The sequence below is a fragment of the Musca domestica genome, unplaced genomic scaffold (assembly GCF_030504385.1).
Source record: "Musca domestica strain aabys unplaced genomic scaffold, Musca_domestica.polishedcontigs.V.1.1 29, whole genome shotgun sequence".
Lineage (NCBI taxonomy): Eukaryota > Metazoa > Arthropoda > Insecta > Diptera > Muscidae > Musca > Musca domestica.
Window position 1 is genome coordinate 578,850 of NW_026712296.1, and position 22,368 is coordinate 601,217.

The following is a 22,368-nucleotide window of genomic DNA, read 5'->3' on the forward strand; positions in this document are numbered from 1 at the left end:
ATTTCGATGAGTTACAAACGGTGGAGGGTATAAAAACATTAAATTAGAATGGGCCGAACTTTTAATACCCTCCCACATTGGCTAAAGAAAACATGTTTATATAAAGGTATCTGAGTTCAAACGTGTTCCACTTTAGACTACAAATACCAGTAAGACCGTTTGAATAATATTGTTAAACTTAAAAAAAAAAACATAAAGTGGGTGAATGGCCTCACCTCATATAAAGGCCATACCAAAACGGGAACCTTTATAGACAATTTTATACTTTAAGGATTCTCATATACCAAATCTTCTAAAATACCAAATTTGAAACAATATCGTGGGTAAATGTGAGTAGGATTATCGAAATACCGAATATCGGTGGGTATCGTTATATGTGCGCTATAGGAAAGCGTGGACCTAAATATTCAATATTCTGCCACCGAGGCTAGAACCCATTATGAACTACAAAAACCAATTTTTAAAAAAATCCGTATGAAAATCTGGCAAAAATCGGCACAATACCGAATATCGGGAGGTACCGTTATATGAGGGCTATGCAAAAACTTGGCTATAATATGTTCTGCCATTGGAGCTAGAACCTATTACGAACTACAAATACGAATTTTTGGACATATCCGTGGAAAAATTTGGCAATAATCATAAAAACCGTTATATGGCGGCTATACCAAAACGAGGACGATATATCTCATTTTCAATACCAACCATCCTATACGCAATATTATTCTGCCAAATTTTGGAAGCTCTACGTCAAATAATTTGATTTTAAGATAATTGGATTCTCAATTCGATGTCCGTCAAGATAAAATTAAATTTAATTAGCAAAGACACAAATCAATGTGATTGTTTCTCCGGTTCAGAAAGGGTTAATAAAGAGTGAGAGAGAGAGAGAGAGAGGTAGTAACCAGAGAAATATTATTGGTACTTTAAGTTATATTAGTTTTGATCACATTTCAAAATTTTCCGTACACATTTCAAATTTACAATAAAATCGCAAAATAAAAACCTAATTAAAATCTACGTTGAAGAAGTTTAAAACGTTTACGTTGAACAAGTTTTAAACCCAGAAAAAAATATTTGAATATGAAGGGGGGTTAAGGCTTTGCACAAATGAAAGGCCTCGAGGAGTATTTTCCGTATATAGGGACCATACATGCAAAAAGATTTAAGAATTTTTCGAATTTTCTAAAGAATTATCGCTCAATTTTTGACCCGAAAGTACGGGATTCTAATCAGTTCATTAAAATTATGTTTTCAATAAAAAAACCTTTGTTTCGCGTAGCCGGCGTTAGACTTACAAAAGTATCAAATTTAGAAAAAATTAGCAGTTGTGGGACTTACCCAGAGTAGAAAATCTCAAGCCTCGTCTTCTTCTCGGCCGGCTTCTTACAAAAAGTATCAAATTTACAAAAACGTTGGTTCGCCTTAGCCGGTGTAGGACATACCGAAAGGAGAAAACCTCAAGCCCCGGCAACAACTGTTAAATTAAAAAAAAACTTTAGTTCGCGTAGCCGAAAAGAATATCTCTGGTCCCGAAAAAAGGTATTAGCCCCTCATAATGGGCCCTTTTACGACTTTTTGGGGGTTTTTATAAAAAATACGGCTACAAAAAGTCAATAATTCGACTGTAACTTCCGAGGCGCTTTAAATAACATATGACGACTTAGCGGGTAAGTACATCCGGGCCTTGAACCCGGACTTTCGGGTCAAAAATCTGGAGTCCCGGGTCCGTTCCCCAAGAAAAAAGTTTCCCGGAATCAGGACAAAAATGCCTACCTCTGGAAAAAAAAATCGAAAGCTTTTACTAAATTAGAGTTGTCCCAAGATCTCTGATGTAAATGGTATGTTGAAAATATAGACATATTCTCAATTCTCTAGGTATATTTCTATATTTTGTCTCTCAAATACTGGTAACTGCCTGTAGTTGATATTTCAATTAAAAAAACAAATAAGCAATGGATATAGTCGTGGGACCGTGTGATACCCCACAACACTATAAAAAATTGAAAAACCTCACGATCATTTGCTTCTATTCTGACCTTAACCCTACATTTTCAATTTTGTGTGAATCGGGCCATAATTGAGACCGACTTTCGATAAGAAAAACACAACTACTATAAATAAAATATAAATAAAAAATAAAAATTCGTTTCATCATGAACGCTGTGTAATTCAAAACTTAATTAGCTTGTGGTTAATATTTTGATATTAAGGTAGAATTTTGTGTTTTATAATCGAGTGAAAATAGTTATTCCAGAAAAACTAATTTCAGTATGTCGATTTATCTCCGTTTTCCGTGATTTCACTACTCTGTGGGACGTGTAATATACTATTGGCCAGTAAAGCTTCTCTAATTGTGCTTGAATATATAAAATAAATAAATTTCGATATTTTCCGTTTTAATTTCACGAATTCTTATCGTAACCTACCATAAAGGTTGTTTTCAGAATTTCAACTGGTATTATCTTAATTACATTTGAAAACCGGTACCTATATTCCTTTGTTTTCTAAACACTGTGCTCGATTGATAATCTAATTGGCGTTTGATTAGAGTAGACCACCATCATAATTTGGGCATAAAACAAGCAATACGTGCACAATAAACAACAACAACTGCGGCGACGACGACGACCTACATGTCATGTAAACAAACACCAAAAATGGGTATTAAAAGTAAACAATAATAAATATTAATACAACAACAAGAACACTGCTACAAAGGTACAAAAAAACAGTCCTTATGTGAGCACAATGCAATTGTGCAACAAAAACAACAACAATGTATGAGTACTTCACTTACCTTATCCAAACACTTCAACTCCTCGATGGGATAGACCACCTTCTGACAGCGAGCACAGGTTTTATTCATTTTTGCACAATTCCTTCGTCGTTTAGTGTCAAACAAACGATTCTACAGATGGAGTTTGTTGTGGTTGTTGTTGTTTGTATTTATTTCTCGTTATGTTTTAGCCTTTAAGAATTGAAAGAAAACGATGATATGGTGATGAATTTAAATTTCAGAAGAATAGAAGAAATAAGTTGGGGGGCAACAAATAATGCAAATAATAATGGTCGAGCAGCAGCAGCTGGTTAATTCAATGAGAATCTTATTGGGCAACTCTCAAGTACTTTATCTCTCACTCTCTCGCAGAGTAATTGATGGCAATAAGAATGTAATGAGAGTAAAATCAAATTACACACAAACATACAATTATTTTGCAAATTCACTTCAGATATATGCTGTTGTTGTTGGTATGTATGATCCCCCTTCTCAGAGACACTAATTTTATTATTACTGTCGTTGTTGTTGTTAGTTGTATTATTTTTATAACACAGACTGGAACTGTTGCTTTTATTTGTTATTATTGTACTGGTTTTTGTTGTTGTGGTTGCTGGCTTAGAGATCTTGTTGCCGAATTGTTGATGTTGTTTCTTTTCGTTGTGGTTGTTGTTGTTGTTAATTTGCTCCACCACACTGGACTGGTTTGGTTCGTTTGTGATCGTTTTGTTGTTGTTACTGCTGCTGCTGTAAAAATGTTCTTCTTTATTCACTCGCGCACACACAAACACAGGCGGGCAACAACTTCATCGAAAAGGGAGAGAGAACTTAAATTGGGAGATGAAACAATTTTATGAAATTAACCAAAAAAAAAACAAAGGGAATTTTTTTCTATTTTGACAATGAAATTTTGTAATTTTTATTAATTTTTATGTGAAAAAAATATATTTTCCAATTTGAAAATCTTGTTGTCTAATGGAATTTTTTCTTTTGACTTAAATACCTATGAAGCAAAAATCAAAGAACACTAATTTATTTAAAACTTTTTTTTAAGATTTTTCATTAACTTTTCAGTTGGCTTTTCTTGTTTTATTAAACAATAGTAGAATTAGGTACACAACATCACAAACACAGGCACACAAACTTCTTTGAAGCTGGCTGCTCCCCACTCTATCTACGGTTCTTGAAGTTGGAGGAACTGTTGCTGGAGTTTTGTTACTTTGTTGCTTTTATTTTCTTTCTTGGATTTCTTTGTGTCTCCACTATTTACTGGAGATACGATCACTTCTTTTTTTGCTTCTTTCAAAAACCAAAGAAAAAAGCTTCTTTTAACATGGAAATATTTTTTTAATATTCAAACACTCCACCAACCTGTTGCAAAAACACTTTAATTTTTCCGATTCGCAATATTTATTTATTGCTATTGCTTATTTTTATTCGCTTAATCGCAATTGAATTCAAATTTATCAATGCTTCTTCTTTTGGCTATGATGGGGGGTTTTTTGTGGCGTTTAACTTTACGACGGCGACAACGACTACGACGACAACTTCTCGCAAGTAAATTTCAAAATAAAATGAATTCGAAGTGTGAGAGCAAGAGCATTACAGTGGCACGCCGTACAATGGAGTTAACGGCGTCATCTGCAATACACAACGTTTTGTGAGTCGCATTAAATTGAAACGTATGACGATGGCATAGAAATAGACATGTACGTCTTTAAAATAGGTTGGTTTTCCTTTAGAGGAGTGAAATGTGGTGAATATCGCAGTGAATTTCAGCTGCAATGTTAAATGTTGAACAAAGTCGAGTGTGGCAAAATCCATGGTACAATGGAAAAATAACAAGTGACAATGTACTGTCAACCCAATTATAAAATTAAAAGTTTTGAATGAAAAATTATACAAATATGTAAAAATTGTTTAAAATCGCTTATTTAAATTACCTCCGATTGACGTCGTATAAGAAAACCATGGTAGAAAAATACAGGTAGATGCACAACGCTTGGGAACATTGATATGTCAAAAAGTTTTAAATGTTCTATTAAATATAAGTAGAATTTTATATGTTTTCTTATACGACGTCATTCGGGGGTTTCCATCTGTGATTTGTGTATCTACAATGGATTTATAAAAATATATTATAACAATGAGATGTTGTCAAACGAATAATTTGGAAAAAAATTGTAAACATATGTTTGCATGACTGTACCTTCTTGATTCTACTATACATATAATTGTACCTCCCTACATTCGGTAGTTTTATTAATTTATCCACATTTTCCAACGGATTTGTTTAAAAATTGGCAAATGGGTTCTCGCTGCGGTGACAAAACATTAAATATCTAGGTCCATGGTTTCCTATAGCGCACATATAACGGTACCTACCGATATTCGTTATTTCGATAATCCTAGTCACATTTACCCACGACTTCTTTTAAATTTGACATTTAAAACTCGCAATAGAAAAAAATGTATATTGTCTATTATGTCAACAATTTTTACAAATTTAAATAATTTTTCATTCAACATTTTCAATTCCAAAATTGGTTTGACAGCTCATTGTCCCAGCAGCTGCGTCTACCTATATTCTTCTACCATGCACAAAGCGCACTCAAACACCCTCGACGTATAACTGTTATTTAGGTACGCTACCTTAATGTGTTGAGTAAATGACAGTTGTGTTGGCACAAACAACGATTTTCTGGTTTCCGTTCTCATTAACAGTTATCAACTGTCAAATTGCTTTCAGACGAAAAGGATATCACAAAACGGGAATCCTTTGACATAATCGAATTTTCAATGATTTTCAATACATTAAGGGCGGAGGACTCTTTCATATACTAGAGTCATAAAACAAAGAAAACGCTTCAAAATTGGAAATAAATATAAAATAACAAGAAAATTTATATGAAAATCCATAGAAAATTCAAATATTCCAAAAGTGCTACAGCAAAAAATTTATGAAAAAAAGCAAGTCGAAGGAAAAATTCTACTCGGTGTTATACAGAAAAAAATTTTCGTCATAAGTGAAATGAGATTTTTATGAGCGAAACTATAAAGCTTTTGCAATGAAAAACGGGAAATATTGCACAATAAATATATTCAAAAGATATACAATTTGCTGAAATGTAATGTGTGTTTCAAATGATATGCCGTTTTGAAATTAAATCCGTCTAATTGTGACAAATATTTAGTGTTTTATAATAAATTAAGAAAATTCCAAACAAACAAAGAAGAAATGCAAAACTGCAAATGATGTACTGAAAATGGAGCAAATCTATTAAACAATAATTTACAATTCAATTAGAAAATTTCCAATCAGAAATCGGCCAACTAACAAAACCCCATCAGACGTAATTCGTTGTTGTTCACTTTGAATGAGTAAGTGAAAAATCGATAAAACTTGCTGTATTCTTCCTTCGGCAGTGTGCGTGAATTGTATGGAAGCCGGTGAATTGAAAATATCTACATACATATATACGAAACGCGCATCGTAGCCTCCTCCAGCAAGTCGGGCAGTCAGTGTCTGTGTAACAATTATTTTATTTCGTGAGTTTGTTGATTTTTTATTGAATCAGCAACCACCCTCTTTTCGTCAAGGAAGAAAAACAAAGAAATATAGTAAAGAATCGACGTATTGCCATTAACCGTTACCAACACTTACCACCCCTCTCCCTCTCTCTGCCTTGTATGTTTTGTGGTGGTTAACTGTGTAAATTTGGTCATTGTGTTGCCGGAGAAAAATATAATCGCATCATACATGAACAAAACAAAATATAAATAAAATTTGACACATAAAACCGAAGAAAAAAAGAAAAACCACAAAACCAACTTTTGCAAAAACAAAGTAAATAATTGAAAGTTTTTTTTTAGTTAAAAATATAATTGTTTTACTCATTATTTCTTTTGTTTCGTGATATCATTGACGGTTATTCGGAAGGGTTGTTATTGTCAGTGTATGCCATCATCATCTTCATCATCATCAGCCCTCCACACACACAACTCTATCACCCACACCAACCACCATGATTGATTGACATAATCTCATCGTGTTTCTCTTGGTTTGTTTGTGTTTCTTTCATTCACCCTCCCGGTTGACATTCAAAGTGATATTTGTTTACTTTTTTATCTTTGTGTTATCATTCAATGCGAATGCGGCTATACTGCTGGAATGTTTACATTTTTTTTTCATTTTCATATGACCGTGTGTTTATTTCCTTGATTTCCCCCGTAATATAATAGATCGGCAGTAACGAAAGAAAGTGCCGTAGGTGAGAGAGTGCATGTGAGTGAAACCATTGACCACTGTGAAACGAACTAAAAGAGAGAGGAGCAAAATAAAAAATAAAAAAACAAAATAATTTCACTCTCACAGCTGTTTTGTGGATTTGTGTAAACGCGTCACGTTATAAACGTTGCAGCGCCCGGATGTCAAACAATTTTTCAAAAATATGCAAACCCTAAGAAAGAAAACAAGCCCCTGTAAATGTAAGTATAGCCTATCCTAGGTATAAATAATTAGGTGTGTCTGGTTACCCTAAAGTTTGTAACAATTGTTACAAATTGTTACTGGAAGTCGTCTGTTAACCCAAAAGTTCTGCAAAAGAGAGCGGTTGGAGAGAGAAATTTTGACAGTTCTTTCAGTGAGAGTTTGCAAATTCTTGCTGGAAAAATTTCTTCTTGCAATCACTTGCAACTCTTCTTCTTCTCATTCAACGAAATTCAATCAGATGTTTTCTATTGTTTGTTTATTTATTTTTGTGCTTTCAATTTGAAAATTTTTTTTTGGAATTAGCAAGACTAATAGTTTTTGGAGAACGACTTTACAAAATGTGAAAAACGTAAATGTTAACATGTAATAAGAAAATAAAAGACTATTTCCAACATTTTTATTTAAAAAACCTGTAAAATTAGTATTGCTTCCTTTGTTTTAATTCTCCTTATGGGGGACAAATTGGTTTGTTTTGACAAATCAGCTGATTAGTTGCAAGCTTCTGCAGGAATACCGTCTGTTTACTTTTCGCATTTTTCTTGCAAAAGAGAATAAAACTACCTTACTCTCTCAGAAAGAAGTTACTGGACAATTCCTGCTGGAAAAGTAACCAGACACACCTATTATGTAGTTATTAAATTGTGGTAAAAATATAAATAAATTATGGGTGCAGTGTAAAAGTATGTATGTTGGGACCATGGTAGATGCAGCAATGCTTGGGAACATTGATATGTCCAAAATTTTTAAAATGATTTTTCAAAACTAAGTAGATTTTTATATGTTTTTCTACACGACAGCAATCGCAGATTGTTATAATATGGATTTTTTACGAATTTTTACAAATTTGAATAATTTTTCATTTAAAATGTTTAATTCCAAAAATGGTTTGTGTCCATGACAATGGACTGTCAAACCAATATTCGAATTGAAATTTTTGAATTAAAATTTATTTAAGTTTATAAAAATTGTTAAAAATGCATATCATAAAAACCTCCGATTGGTATCGCATAAGCAAACTTATAAAAATCTGCTTATTTTTGAAAAAAAAAAAAAAAACATTTGAAAAATGTTGACATATATATGTCAATGTTCCCAATGTTCCCAAGCGTTGATTCATCTACATGTATTCTTATACCCAAAATAAATCGAGAGTTTTTCAATTGCATTGGTAAAAAACAAACTTCACAATTTTTTGTTATCAAATGAAATCAACTCTGAAATCCTGTAGATATCAGTTGACGTATACGCAATTGAATAAAAATTTAAAATTCACTTTGAAGCTACCTTAAATTGTGTCTAGAGTTTCAAACGTCAATTTCATAGCGTATATGTCACGTAAATTTCATTTATAAATCTATTGGATATTATTTGACATATAGGCTATGGAATTGACTTTTGTGAACGAGTGCTTATATGTTAATATACTCAGCAAAAATACATGGCAGAAGAATATAGGTATACGCGTCTGCACAGCTGCAGGGACAATGAACTGTCAAACCAATTTTGGAATTGAAAATGTTGAATGAAAAATTATTTAAATTTATAAAAATTGTTGAAAACTCGAATTAAAATAACCTCCATGACGTCGTATAAGAAAACATACAAAAATCTACTTATATTTGAAAAAACATTTAAAAATTTTTGACATATCAATGTTCCCAAACGTTGATGCATCTACCTGTATTTTTCTACCATGGATATTACCATGGTAGAAGAATATAGGTAAACGCTTCGACCATGGCAGAAGAATACAGGTAGATGCATCAACGCGTGGGAGCATTGATATGTCAAAAAAATTGAAATGTTTTTAAAATATAAGTAGATTTTTATATGTTTTCTTATTCTAAGTTAGAAGGAGGCTATAATAAATCGCGTTTTTCAAAAATTTTTGCAAATTAAAATAATTTTTCATTTAACATTTTCAATTCCAAAATTGGTTTGACAGTTCATTGTCCCAGCAGCTGTGTCGACTCGACTACCTATATTCTTCTACCATGGCTTCGACACAGCTGCTGGGACAATGATCTGTCAAACCAATTTTTGAATCGAAATTGTTGAATGAAAAATTACTCAAATTTGTAAATATTGTTAAAAAATGCATATTATAACAACCGCCGATTGGCGTCGTGTAGGAAAACATATACAAATATACCTATTTTTGAAGAAATTTTATAAAAAATTTTGACATCAATGTTCCCAAGCGTTGATGCATCTACCTATATTCTTCTACCATGTTTATTTCGCAAAATTGTACAAGGAAGGTACTATGGTAGAAGAATACAGGTAGTCGCATCGACACAGCTGCTGGGACAATGAACTGTCAAACCGATTTTGGAATTGAAAATGTTGAATGAAAAATTATTAAAATTTGTAAAAATTGTTGAAAAATTCATATTATAACAACCTATGATTTGCGTCGTATAAAAAAAAACCTTTAAAAATCCACTTATTTTTATCCACTTATTTTATTTTTCATAACACATTTTAAAAATTTTGCCATACCTATTTTCCCAAGTTATAAAAATATGTTCTTATTTCCACGATGGATTGCTTTGTTTCAAAAAGCGGTTAAATTAACCTGGCGTTTTCACCAGAAAATTTGTCTTGAAGTAGAGTTGTATTTTACTACCCCATTCACACTACTTCGATTACTTTTGTCACAAAGAAAATCAATTGAATGTTGCAGAAAACCAGAAGTACAATATAAACAAACGAATTAGGGATTTAAGAGGAATGTAGATTTTTATTAGGTTTTCATTTTTACTATTACAATTGTTTTTTGCAAATTATCTGTACGACTATATGAACTCTATTTTCCTGTGATTTGTAAACGCGGACTCAAGGAGAACAATTTTGACAGTTCTTTGTTCGTACCAGTTAAAAAGAGAAGCACGAAATAATAGAAACAAAACAATTATTAAAAAATAAACATTTTTCCTTTCATTTTGATATTGGGCTAAGCCGTTGAGAACAAAGACAGTTTTGTTTACAAAAATTAACTGCGATCGATAACCCCGTCACTGCTTTTTGCTGGCTCTGAATTGTAAACAAACACACACACGCACAATTCATTCTCGATCTGTATCTATGTTAAAAACAATCTGAAAGATGCATTTGCTGTCGCATTCCACGGCGAGTATCTAAAGCAGCAGCTGCAAATTATAGCTGACTGCTTCCTATTATTGTTATTGTTTTAAAAACCGAAACATACGTGCATAGAATAAGAGCGGGAGATAATCGGCATTCGATTGAATTTAAACAACTATTGAGAAGTGAACTAAACAAATCAATTTACGTATTAAATTCAATTTGTGTGTGGTTTTGGAAATAGTTGTGTGGACAAGTTTGTATTAAATGAAAAAAACAAAATTTGTGGCTAGATGTTTTGCAAGCAAACACACACACTCACAAATCGTCTTGTGAGATGAAATTATAGAATAGAATCCAGCAGCAGCCAGACTGCCAGACAGACGGACAAATGTGATGCGATGTGTGGAGCCAGCCAGCAAATACAGTAAACTGGTTGCCCTCCTTACTTTGCCCTAAATTTGGAATGAAAGCTTTGAAAGAGAGTAAAGAAGAATGTGAAACAGAAAGAATGAAAATTAGTAACACAAACAAACGCCAATTGTTTTTGTAACGAGAAATTAAAGTGAAATGAATGAACCAATTGTAAACACAGCATTTGAACATCCCAATAGCTGGCCAACCTATCTCCACAGTTGGGTTATCTTGAAGCGTAACTAATCGCGAAGTGTATTTATTATCGGCATCATTATCGCCACCCACAAAACTGGCCGTTCGTTCGTACGTTCATCGGGTGTACCAAAGGTCTTTGTTGCAGATTTGTGTCCCAGCCTAAGGGACGGGGATGGTGTCTGAATGCCTTGTCTGCCGCCTTTGTTATCTAGATGTATGAGACTGTGACATTTCGAAAACAATAACTGGAGCAGGCTAAGTTGAACAGTGGGAGGCGAGTGCGACAATCTACTCATGTTTGTCGTGTAGTTGACGACTTCTGTGGTGCTCTGGCTCGGTTCACCGTTTTGTGTCTAGCCAGTCTCATTCGTTCGCTATGTTTATTTAATTCAATTGCCGCAGCAATATTGTAAACACAGAATTTCATTGCATCATTAGAGAGAACAAAACAAAAAAAAAAAAAAAAACACAAATACCAATTGAAGGTGGTATATGACACCCCTGGAAAACATCATCGTCTGGCGCTTGCAGCATCTCAAGAATACACATAGATGGTTAATTGTACACTATGGTAAAATCATTGGTATCGAAACTGTCTGCAGCCTCGTCGACACTCTCCATTGCCAGTAGTTTTAGTAGCAGTCATTCCAAACATGATGCCAGCACCCACAATGGGACATCGACAGCCATCTCTGGGGACAATTATATGAAGTGTATGTTCTTTGCTATCATTGTTGTTGTTGTGGTTTTTATTATTACTATTAGTTAAATGCTTTATTGCCTACACATGATGAATGGTAATTGTATTGACTGGGAGTAGATGTACATTGGAGGACATCAAAAGAACATTCAATTATCGACATTGACAATTTTGTAAAATTGAATACATATTGCATATTTGTTGTTTTATTGAAATGGCAGTTTCAGTGTGAATTTCTATTCATATTGTGCCTCTGAAACAAATTATCATGTTTCTTAGAATAGAAATTCCTCAAGTATGTTGTAATTGTTTTAGTTTTTAGGAACTAAACGTTAATAGTTTGGTTATCGAAATGATAATATAAATTAAGTAAGGTTAAGGGTAACTTGGGAACAATTTGTAAATTTTGAAAATAAGCAGCCTTTAGGGTCTGTGATAACAAAATGCGTAGGTTTCATGTTACAGATGTCCGTCCATACTTCCCGAGGTATGGATATTCAAGATTCTGTAGCTTTTTCTTTTAAAGACCGATATATTTGGATATCAATATTAAGATCTTGGTGTCCCTCTTACGTTACCACTCACAAGATTTCACAATTTTGAAAGAATATTTTTGCACTGGCCACTGTTGGGCCAGTATTTATATGTAAAGTCTTTAAATTCTGGTGAAATGCAGGTTACCCACACAAAAAGACTTGGTTTTTCAAAAGTGTGTGCTTCCACAGAAAATACATTAAATCGTTGGTACCATGACCTCAAGGGCATCATAATGACAAAATCAATCGAATATAGTCTCCAACAGGACCGATAGAGTTACTTGTAACATTTTCAAACGATTTCCAAATGGCCCTGTATTTATTTTACTCTAAAAATATTCTATATTTTACAGATTTGTATAAAAAAAGGTATTTCAGGAGCCTTCTATGATCAACTTTTATAATTTCCTTGATTTAAAGACTACCTCCTATGGACAGAAACTTCTTTTAGATTCTCTATAGATAAGAACCATTTTGCAGGCATATTATAGATATTGATATTTTACAGAATATGACCTTAATAAGGTCTTCAATGAATAGAAAACGGTGTTTTTGATAAAGGACTTTTAGATCTTCTATGGAATACGTCTTCTATTAATGACATATTTTTCAAAAGTAATCTAGCGATGGATAACATATTCAATGTCTTCTACACATATGGCCATTTATAATCTCTTATGGTTAGATTTAAAAAAAGAGCTTCTGGAGGACTTCAAAAAATAAAAAAAAACTTCAACAAAGTTAAACGCCATAATTTTTACATTTTTTTAATTGTATTGAATGAAAGAGAAAAATGTCGAAAATAGCATCAAATTTTAGAATAAGTTTAGATTTGTTCGAAATGGTCACCTTTGACACGAATTATGGCCTTCAAACGGCCATTGAAACCGTCACACACTGCCTGAATGTTGCTCTGCGATATTTTGGCTCATTCCCGGCAAAGCGCTTGCTTGAGGTGATCGACACTTTGGTATTTTTTAGTGCCAACCTGGCTTTCCAAAATACCCCAGACACAATGGTCCAACGGATTGGTATCCGGAGATTTTGGTGACCATTGTGCGCTGGAAATGAAGCGAGGAACCTCATTTTGTCACCATTCTTGGGTGGCGCCTGCTGAGTGCGAAGGTGCTGAGTCCAAGGTCTGCGGCCAAAATGTTGGCGTGCACAAGGCTTTATTACAGCCTCTAGAATATTTTCGCGATAATGTTCGGCATTTATTCTGATGCCACAGTCGATTAATACGAGCGGAAAGCGACCATCGGCTGTTATGGCGGCCCACACCATCACTTGAGTTCTGGTGGCCAACAGAAGGTGCACACTTTCAGCTGACCTCTTTAGCAAGTAAATACGATCATTTTGTTTGTTTACAAACTGCTGGACTACGAATGTTTTCTCATCGGAAAAACCCAAATTCGGTAGTTCATCACTTTTGGGCAAGCGAAGCCACTCTTTAGCTCTTTTCAGTCTATTTTCTTTCTATTGCGGCGTAAGTTCTTGCACTTTTTGGAAATGGCTTAACCCCGAGCTCATTTTTTAATATTTGCCGAATGGTATATTGTGATATGTGCAGCTCACGAGCTATTTTTCGGCCTCTGCGACGCGAGTTTCCATCAAGTCGCTTCTTTACTTTTCGAACCATTTTCTGCTGATGTTGAGGTTTTTTTCGTCCACTTCCTTGATGTCGGGCTACGCTACCAGTATCACGGTAACAAACGATGGTACGAGACACATAAGATTTATTCACATTTAAATGCTGGAGTGCTCTAACGATAGCCACTTGTCCAGCCAAATATAAAGAAATCACACTATCACGCTAGAATTCCATCACGAATAACTTATTTTTTCTGGAAAATTCTCACCAAAATGCTTTTGTACGCTTGTAAACAATATAATGATCTGTCATTGGAATATTTTTAACATCTTTCGGACAAGTGGCTTAGAAATGACAACAGTCTGAAGTTGGTTGCAGTTTTTTCAACTCACCCTGTGTATTAGATACAATTTTTATTGTTATAAAACCAAAATTTTCCAAAAGGTTCAATATTTTTACTCTCTCTTATTAATTCGCTTCTCATAATCTCATAACACATCTAAATAATTCTCATTTTTTTCAGATCGTAATGATCCGGGGCGTTTCTTTGGCGATGGCGTACAATTCAAAGCCAAACTCATTGGCATTCTGGAGGTGGGCGAGGCACGTGGCGATCGCATGTGCCAAGAGGCCCTACAAGATTTGAAAATGGCCATTAGGGCAGCTGGAGAGCACAAGCAACGCATCACCATACATGTAACCATTGATGGCTTGCGATTGCGTGATGAGAAAACTGGTGACTCTTTGTATCATCATCCGGTGCATAAAATATCGTTTATTGCCCAAGATATGACCGATTCACGGGCATTTGGTTATATATTCGGTTCACCGGATAGTGGTCATCGATTTTTTGGGATTAAAACGGATAAGGCTGCTTCACAGGTGGTACTGGCTATGCGTGATCTCTTTCAAGTGGTGTTTGAGTTAAAGAAAAAGGAAATTGAATTGGCACGCCAGCAGATACAATCGAAATCTATGCATCATCATGATCAACATCAATTGTCGTCGTTGTCATCGCTGAAGAGTGCCGGTACAACAGGTGGTCAAAATGATTTGTCCGGTGGTTTGGGTGTGGGAGGTTCAAGCAATTCCGCAGCCACTCTAAGTATGTTAAATAATATGGCCAGTAGTTCTACAAACACGCCATCTAATAACCGTCTAGGAGTCAACATTGATTCGAAAGGAGCTTCAAAAGAGGTAAGCCAATAATGTATGACAAAAAAGGATTGTTTTTTACTAATAAATTTTGAACTTTTGTAGATATCTCCAGAATCTGTGGCAGATTTAGTCGACCTAGAACAGGAGTTGAGTTCTCTACAAAGAGGTATTAACCAAATGGAACGCATAACCCCAAATGATGGCACGGTATCTAAAAACTCAATTGGAAATGATGATCCCTTTGGCGATTCCTTTTCCAATTTTCCGGTAAAGTTTTATACGGTATTTAAGCTTTTCAATATGACTAAATTGATTTCCTCTATTAACAGGCCTTGCCACCACCAGAACCTGGACGTTCGCGTAGCAAAACTTCAGCCAAAAGTATTGATTTATCGAACACAGCCAATGTTGCTACCTCGTCGTTGCTCTCCCCTTCTGCCACACAGACACGACAGTCACCCGTCTCTTCAACGGGTACATGTGCCATTGCACCATCTCTACAGCCCATGGACGATGATGATAGTTGGTTGCGTGAATTAGATGCCCATAATGATGTGTTCGATACATCAAAAACCATGATGCCTGGTCTAATGGGTATGCCGCCATTAGCCTCAGCGCTAGCCAGCAGTGTACCTCTGACATCACGTGCCCCATTGGCACCCCGTGAATCTACTGCAACACCTCCCAGTCATATTTATGAGACTGTTTCATGTTCGACATCGTCTGCCATGCCGACTATGAATGAAATAACAAATATCACCAATACAACTACGGCCACAAATGCCGAAACGAATTCCATAGCAAATAGTTCTAGTCTTACGGATATTTTCCAAACGACAGCTGCCTCAGCAGATACATCAAAAGTAGAAATAAAATCCGGTGAGTTTGTAGCGTTAATGGAATTGAAATCAATATTCCACATGACCTGCACGTGTACCTACCTACCTATTTCAGTTTGTTGTCATCACACTAACGTTTCATATATTAACACACCGTTACCACTATTATATTATTTTCTTAAATATCACCCAGTTTTATGTTCGAAAATGAATTTTTATTTAGTTTTACGCACTATATCATAAACCAACGACATTAACCACATTAGTCATTGGGGGATTGTAGTGTTGTTACTTACGATGTGGCTAAGCTTTTCAAAGGCTAGTTTTACCGGCACTAATTACTTCTGTTTTTTGTGCTTAGATTTTAAAATCGACTACACTGTGGGTGACATTGGTTATGTGTTTTCTTAAAATTGAATTTAAAGAAATGAACATTTATTTTAAAGGGCTATGTGAATTTTATTGTTTTGCCTCAGCTCCCGTTTAAATTTCTTTCGTTTTTATACGGAACTATTTCCATTTTTATTAACCTATCAAAATGTTTTTGTACAGCTTTAAAGACATACATTTTGTATCTGAACCTTAACCTCTATAAAACGTTACTTTCAATAGCCTGAAGGTTGCTTCAATTTAGGAAAAATAAACTATTTTTAGTCATGTCACAAAGGCTAGTATCTTTCAGATAGTTATAGTTGTTGCCTAGGTTTCTACAGATAATTATAGAAGAAATATTTAAAGACATTCTTAAAGCATTATTGAATATTTTATAATATATTAACCATGGATATTAGTATGACCTACCTTGAGTCCATCCAGAAGGCATTATGAGATCTTATCGGCAATGTATATGCAGTTGGGAGTCTATTTTAGAAACATTTTACTTAGTATATAAATAGGAAATTTATCAGTTCGTTTTTATGAAAACGGATCAAAACTGCAAAAAAAAAAAGCCACGACATTTGTTAAGTGACTATATAATTTAGCTTTTGATTTCAAATATTAGACAGACATAGGCTGGCGGAGTTGACTGTATCTATATATACATGTCCTTACATTTTAGAACGGTATACAAAGAAGGGGAAATGAGTTCGAAATATAACCTTCAAAAAGAAGGGGTGAATTTGCATTGACATTTTTCCAAAAAATCCAATATTTAGTTTAAATGAAATCCTAAATCTTTGCAACTACAATCCTCACTGACACAATCTACTCATCCGCCCTTTTTAATGTGAATCTATCAGTCAATCAACCACAAAAGCATTGCTGTCATATATACCATCAAACAAAATTTTTAGCACATGCACTATGTTTCACCCTTTTCAAAAACCAACCTGTATGTATGTACATATATGTATATTAGATGTAATGAAACACTATAAAACAAATCGCTGATCTAATCGTAATTGTGAACTGACATTTTATTTTATATTTTATTTGATCTATTTTTATTTATTTAAGATAAATGACCCAGTGTGTCAACAGCTTCTATAGGATATCATGGGATAGACATTGAAAATTATCTATATTACTGATATAGTTTTTAGAGGGACAGTAAATTATTACCCCTTCCTTCATTTAGGTTTCTATATCAAAAAAAAAAAAAAAAAAAAAAAAAATCTGAGGGTCCAGATATAAAAGTTTTTGTATTTTTTATTTACAATTTTCACAAAAAGTAATTTCATGACCTCAAATTTTGCTGAGGAAGGAAGGAAAATGTTCACTTCTTGCAAATCGGTCTTGCAACCTCACATGTTGGCTCGTCTTGCCAAAAGTAGCCAATTATATCTTAATAGTTCGGCTGTGAAATGAATGGAGGGAAGAGAAGGAAATAAATAACGGATAGTGAAGAAGCGAGAATCTGAATAAAGAGTAGAGAAGTTAGTAGGTTTGCATCCACTGTGTATCAACGTGTCGTCCTTAGCCATATTAGTCTTTTAAAATCTTAGTCTGTTAAAATATTAAAAATACCGAATGTAGCCGTTATATTAGGATCTGTACGACGACGTGGACCTGCATAGGCAACTTTTGTCACAAACAATTACAATATTCAAATGCGAAACTTAAAAAAAATCGGTGAATAATGTCGCTAAAATCATCAAAATACCGAATATAGGGAGGTCCTTTATATGGGGGCTGTACGAAGACGTGGACCTGTACAGACAATTTTCTCTTTTAGGCTGTAGTATCCCTTTGGAATTTTAAACAATTCCGGTGAATATTGTCGTTAAAATCATCAAAATACCGAATGTAGGGAGGTACCATTATATGGGGGCTATACCAAAACGTGGAACTGCACAGACAAATTTCTGTAATAGGCTGTAGTATCCATTACGAATTTCAAATGCCAAATTTGAAACAATTCCGGTGAATAATGTCGCTAAAATCATCAAAATACCGAATATAGGGAGGTACCTTTATATGGGGGCTGTACGAAGACGTGGACCTGCACAGACAATTTTCTGTCTTCGGCTGTAGTATCCATTTCGAACTTTAAATACTACATTTTGAAACAATACCGGTGAATATTGTCGTTAAAATCATCAAAATACCAAATATCGGAGGTACCGTTATATGGGGGCTATACCAAAACGTGGACCTACATGACCTATTTCCGATACCTAAAGTCCTGCAGACATGATATACATTTGAGTAGAATTTTATTAACCCACTTCATATCGTTCGGAAGCTACAGTGACTTCCTCAGACGGATAGACAACGGACATCGTTAATCGATCTGGGGTCTAAAATGTATTTACAGACGGAATGACAAACTTAATGTATCGTCCATACTATGATGTAGGGCATAAAAACATAAATTGGCATATTATCTTTAGTCATTTTTATCTTTTGGCTAATTGAAGAAATGCTTCTGGTTCAGTGTCGGAGAATGAAGACATATCGTGCATAATTTGCTCCCCCATAAGCCTATGTCTCACATAGTTGAACATATATTCGACCGTTTAAGTTTCCTCCTCATCTTGACAGAGCCTGTAGTAATCTACGTTGTCGCCACCCCAATTTAGCAGCTTTATTATCAGAAATGTTGCAATGGTCTGGAACTCAACAGAGCATGATATAAATTTAATGACATATGAGCGTATATTGTCATCAAACCATTAAGTTTACTGTTTATGTTCGATAACAAATCTACGGCTTTTTTGATAGCAAAGATTTATGCCTGGAATACGTTTACAAAGATTTCTGCCAGCTACACCGTTTAGAGGTGGGTTATCTTGTGTGCCTGTCTAGCATATGGATGTATAGTGGCTTCTAAATTGCAGAATGTCCAAAGTATGGTCTGCGCCATTGTTTCAGTTCTTTGAGTTTCAGGGCGCATCTGACTGCCTGTTCCTCTGTCACAGCTATAGATACTAAATCCTTGGGTTACGACCTCATACATTTTTCAGAAGACTGCGTATATTCATCTTGGACTTTTCTGCGCCACATAACTATCTATGCTCTCAGCTGCGGTTCTATACAACAATTTTAAAATTTGTGGCATAAATCATGTTGTTGTTGTTGTTGTTGTAGCAGTAGTACATGTGTGTGTTTGTGTTCTGCTAATCTGGTTCCAGCTCCAGGTTTAGAAATTCGGCTACTTTAACGGGCTGTAGCCAGAGATCCTCTGGAGTGAGTTGGGTAGGTTTGGCTGAGCAATTAAAAAGGTGTAGCGTATTGTGCGGGCCTGTATCACACGCCGGGCAGGCGTCACGCACATCTTCATCAATTCGTGCCCAATACGAATTGAGGCGACTACACCATCCTGAACGTAATTGCGCCAAAACTACCCTGGTTTGTCTAGGCAGCTGACGTTCTTCGGCTGCAATGGATGGGGGGTGGACTCCGAGGACGGCATTCACTTTGTAACTGCTAATAGCATCCGCGACTGCATCGGTGTGAATGCCACTCAGACCTGCCTGATAGGCTTCTTGATCTAGAGGCTCTCTCTTGTAGCGCTGGACCTCCCTCTCTAGATCATGTATGTCCTTCCTGACACGCCTGGGTGGGGGAGAGTTATCCACCATGTGATGGTTGGGATGGCTCTCACGGTAACACCCAAGCAGGTACTGCAACGAAAGCATATGATTATGCTGACGTAAGGGAAGGACTTTCGCCTCCTCATGTAGATGGTCCACTGGTGTCATGAGGAGGCACCCTGTCGCAGTTCTCAGGGCAGCGTTCTGGCAGGTCTGGATATTCTTCCACTGCGTAGCACTAGTATTCGCAGACCACACTGGAGCCGCATAGTTGACCACAGACCGACCTATCGCGTTATAAGAGGTCAACAAGGTTTCTTTGTCCGCACCCCAAGAGCTGCCGGCTAGCGCCTTGAGGACCTTGTTCCTACTTTTCATCTTGTCGCAGATAGCTGTGGCTTGCGCGGACGACTTGAACATGCTGTCGAACGTTACCCCAAGAATCTTGGGGTAGTTCGTGGTCGGTATTAAATTCCCCTCGACCTGAACATTCAGCTGTGTTCTCATCTCCGCAGACCATGTGGTAAAGAGTGTGGCCGTTGATTTCGTGGCGGATATTTTCATATTCCTCGCGTGGAAGTATGCGGCAAGCTCCGCGAGATAGGGGTTCAACCTTTCGCATATGTCATCGACCACTGGACCCGACGCCATGATCGTACAATCATCCGCATACGTTACGATCTCAATGCCGTCTGGAGGGCGAGGAATTCCGGAAAGGTAGAGGTTAAACAGTTCCGGAGATATCACCCCACCTTGGGGAACTCCCTGTTTCACTCTACGGGCTTTGGACTTCTTGTTCCGGAATTCCACGTACGACTGGCGTCCACACATATAGTTGATTATCCAACGTTTCAAACTTGGCCGGAGGGTAGTTCTCTGTACGTCCTCAAACAGTGTGGCATGATTGACCGTATCAAATGCCTTTGATAGGTCAAGGGCTACCAACACTGTTCTGTCACACGGCCTGTTCTGGTTTAGTCCTCTACTAATATGTGTGGAAATGGCGTGTAATGCTGTTGTGGTACTATGTTGTGGACGGAATCCATGCTGGTGGTTGGCAACTGCATAGCTTCCTCTAATGCTGGGGAGGAGTAAAGCCTCAAGAGTCTTTGCTACTGGCGACAAAAGCGAAATCGGCCTGTACGATTCGCCTTTACTGGCATCCTTGCCTGGCTTCAGTAGCGGGACCACCCGGCCCATTTTCCAGGTTTCGGGCACTATGTAGGTGGCTAGCGACAAATTGAGAACTTTTGTTAAGTACTCGACTCCCGGCGTATCCAGCTGCTTCAACATTACCATTGAGATTCCGTCCGGGCCCAACGCTTTGGATGACTTAGCGTTACGGATGACATTTGCAACATCACCCATCGTAAACTGTGGTGGTTCCTCCTCGGCGGGAAGAGATCTGATACGACGTAGTACTCTTCGCTTCGCCCTATCACTCTCGGGGTGCTCGACAAATTGTCGGTTAAAATATTCCGCGCACCTCTTCGGATCAGTCACCGTTACGTCGTTAAAAGTGACTGAGGTCCTATCATCCTTTTTTCCAGGGTTCGAGAGCGACTTAACCGTTACCCACAGCTTACTCATATCGGTTCCAATGTTGCAGCACTTCAGATGGTCTAGCCACTTTTTCCTCTTATGCTCCTGCACCAACCGGTTGACTTCCACTGTCAAATCACTGATTCTAGGATCAGTAGGGTTGGTACGACGGAGATCATCACGCTCGTTTGCTAATCCCGCTGCCTCTGCTGGGAAGTTTGGTCTTATCTCGGGTATTCGACCAGCAGGTATATAGCGAGCGGCTGCAGCTCTGATGATGTTTCGGAAAATCCTTTCTGCTACCCGAACATCAGAAGGGTTGGGCAGTTCTCTGAAGCGGCGGTTGGTGAATTCTCTGAACTCTGGCCAGTGAGCTTTCCCATGGTTAAGGAAAGTGCGGCGTTCAGAGGTTATGAAATCGGGCGACCTGCTTATGGAGACGATTATCGGGAGATGGTCTGAGCCAAGAGAAATGACGGGTTGCCAAGTCACGTCATTTATCAGACCGGGTGACACTATGGTTAAATCTGGCGAACTGTGACACTCTCCTCTTATTCGGGTGGGGGCATCCTCGTTAACCGTGCAGAATGTGGAGCAGTCAATCTGCTCTGCCAGCGCTGATCCCCTCTGGTCATTACCTAGGACGGAATGCCACAACTCATGGTGGGCATTAAAATCCCCTAGTACCAGGCGGTTATTGCCTACCAATAATGGGCTAATATCAGGCAAATAACGTGGTTCACAGCTATTAATCGGCGGGATATACACATTAAGCACCTCTACCTCGGCAGTTCCACACTTGACTGCTACCCCCATACATTCCATGTATGGGTCACTAGAGACTAGCTCAAGCGAGATAGGTCTGTACTGAACAGAATGGTGTAACAGGAACGCTAATCCCCCACCTCCACTTCTGGTGCGATCCTTCCTTAGTACGTTGTAACCATAACAACGTTGTAGGCTGCAATTTTCATTCAGCTTGGTTTCCTGCACCGCTGCGATCTTAATATTCCTCCGACTCATAAATTCCACTATCTCATCTATTTTGCCTCGAA

At 36.6% G+C, this 22,368-nt stretch overlaps 2 protein-coding genes across 11 annotated transcripts in view; one reads left to right on the forward strand and one right to left on the reverse strand.

Moving 5' to 3' along the window:
* The window catches only part of LOC101899632 (LIM and SH3 domain protein Lasp), a 183,594-nt gene extending 179,235 nt beyond the window's left edge, over window positions 1-4,359 (reverse strand). For 3 of the 8 annotated variants that reach the window (XM_059124444.1, XM_059124445.1, XM_059124441.1), the window contains exons 1-2: window positions 4,151-4,359; window positions 2,801-2,971 (exon numbers count right to left, since the gene is read on the reverse strand). In XM_059124444.1, the coding sequence (XP_058980427.1) occupies window positions 2,801-2,869 (69 nt within the window). In that variant the 5' untranslated portion in view covers window positions 2,870-2,971; window positions 4,151-4,359. Of the gene's footprint in view, window positions 1-2,800; window positions 3,607-4,150 lie in introns of all 8 variants that reach the window. The other 5 variants (XM_059124448.1, XM_059124447.1, XM_059124446.1 and 2 more) reach the window with 3 other exon arrangements.
* Window positions 4,360-5,451: 1,092 nt separating this feature from the next.
* The window catches only part of LOC101896339 (protein disabled), a 28,934-nt gene continuing 12,017 nt past the window's right edge, over window positions 5,452-22,368 (forward strand). Inside the window, exons 1-5 of one of the 3 annotated variants that reach the window (XM_059124471.1) lie at window positions 5,452-6,626; window positions 7,022-7,267; window positions 14,321-14,994; window positions 15,058-15,222; window positions 15,285-15,834. In XM_059124471.1, the coding sequence (XP_058980454.1) occupies window positions 7,231-7,267; window positions 14,321-14,994; window positions 15,058-15,222; window positions 15,285-15,834 (1,426 nt within the window). In that variant the 5' untranslated portion in view covers window positions 5,452-6,626; window positions 7,022-7,230. Of the gene's footprint in view, window positions 6,627-7,021; window positions 7,268-10,087; window positions 11,684-14,320; window positions 14,995-15,057; window positions 15,223-15,284; window positions 15,835-22,368 lie in introns of those variants that run through there. The other 2 variants (XM_059124470.1, XM_005182293.4) reach the window with 2 other exon arrangements.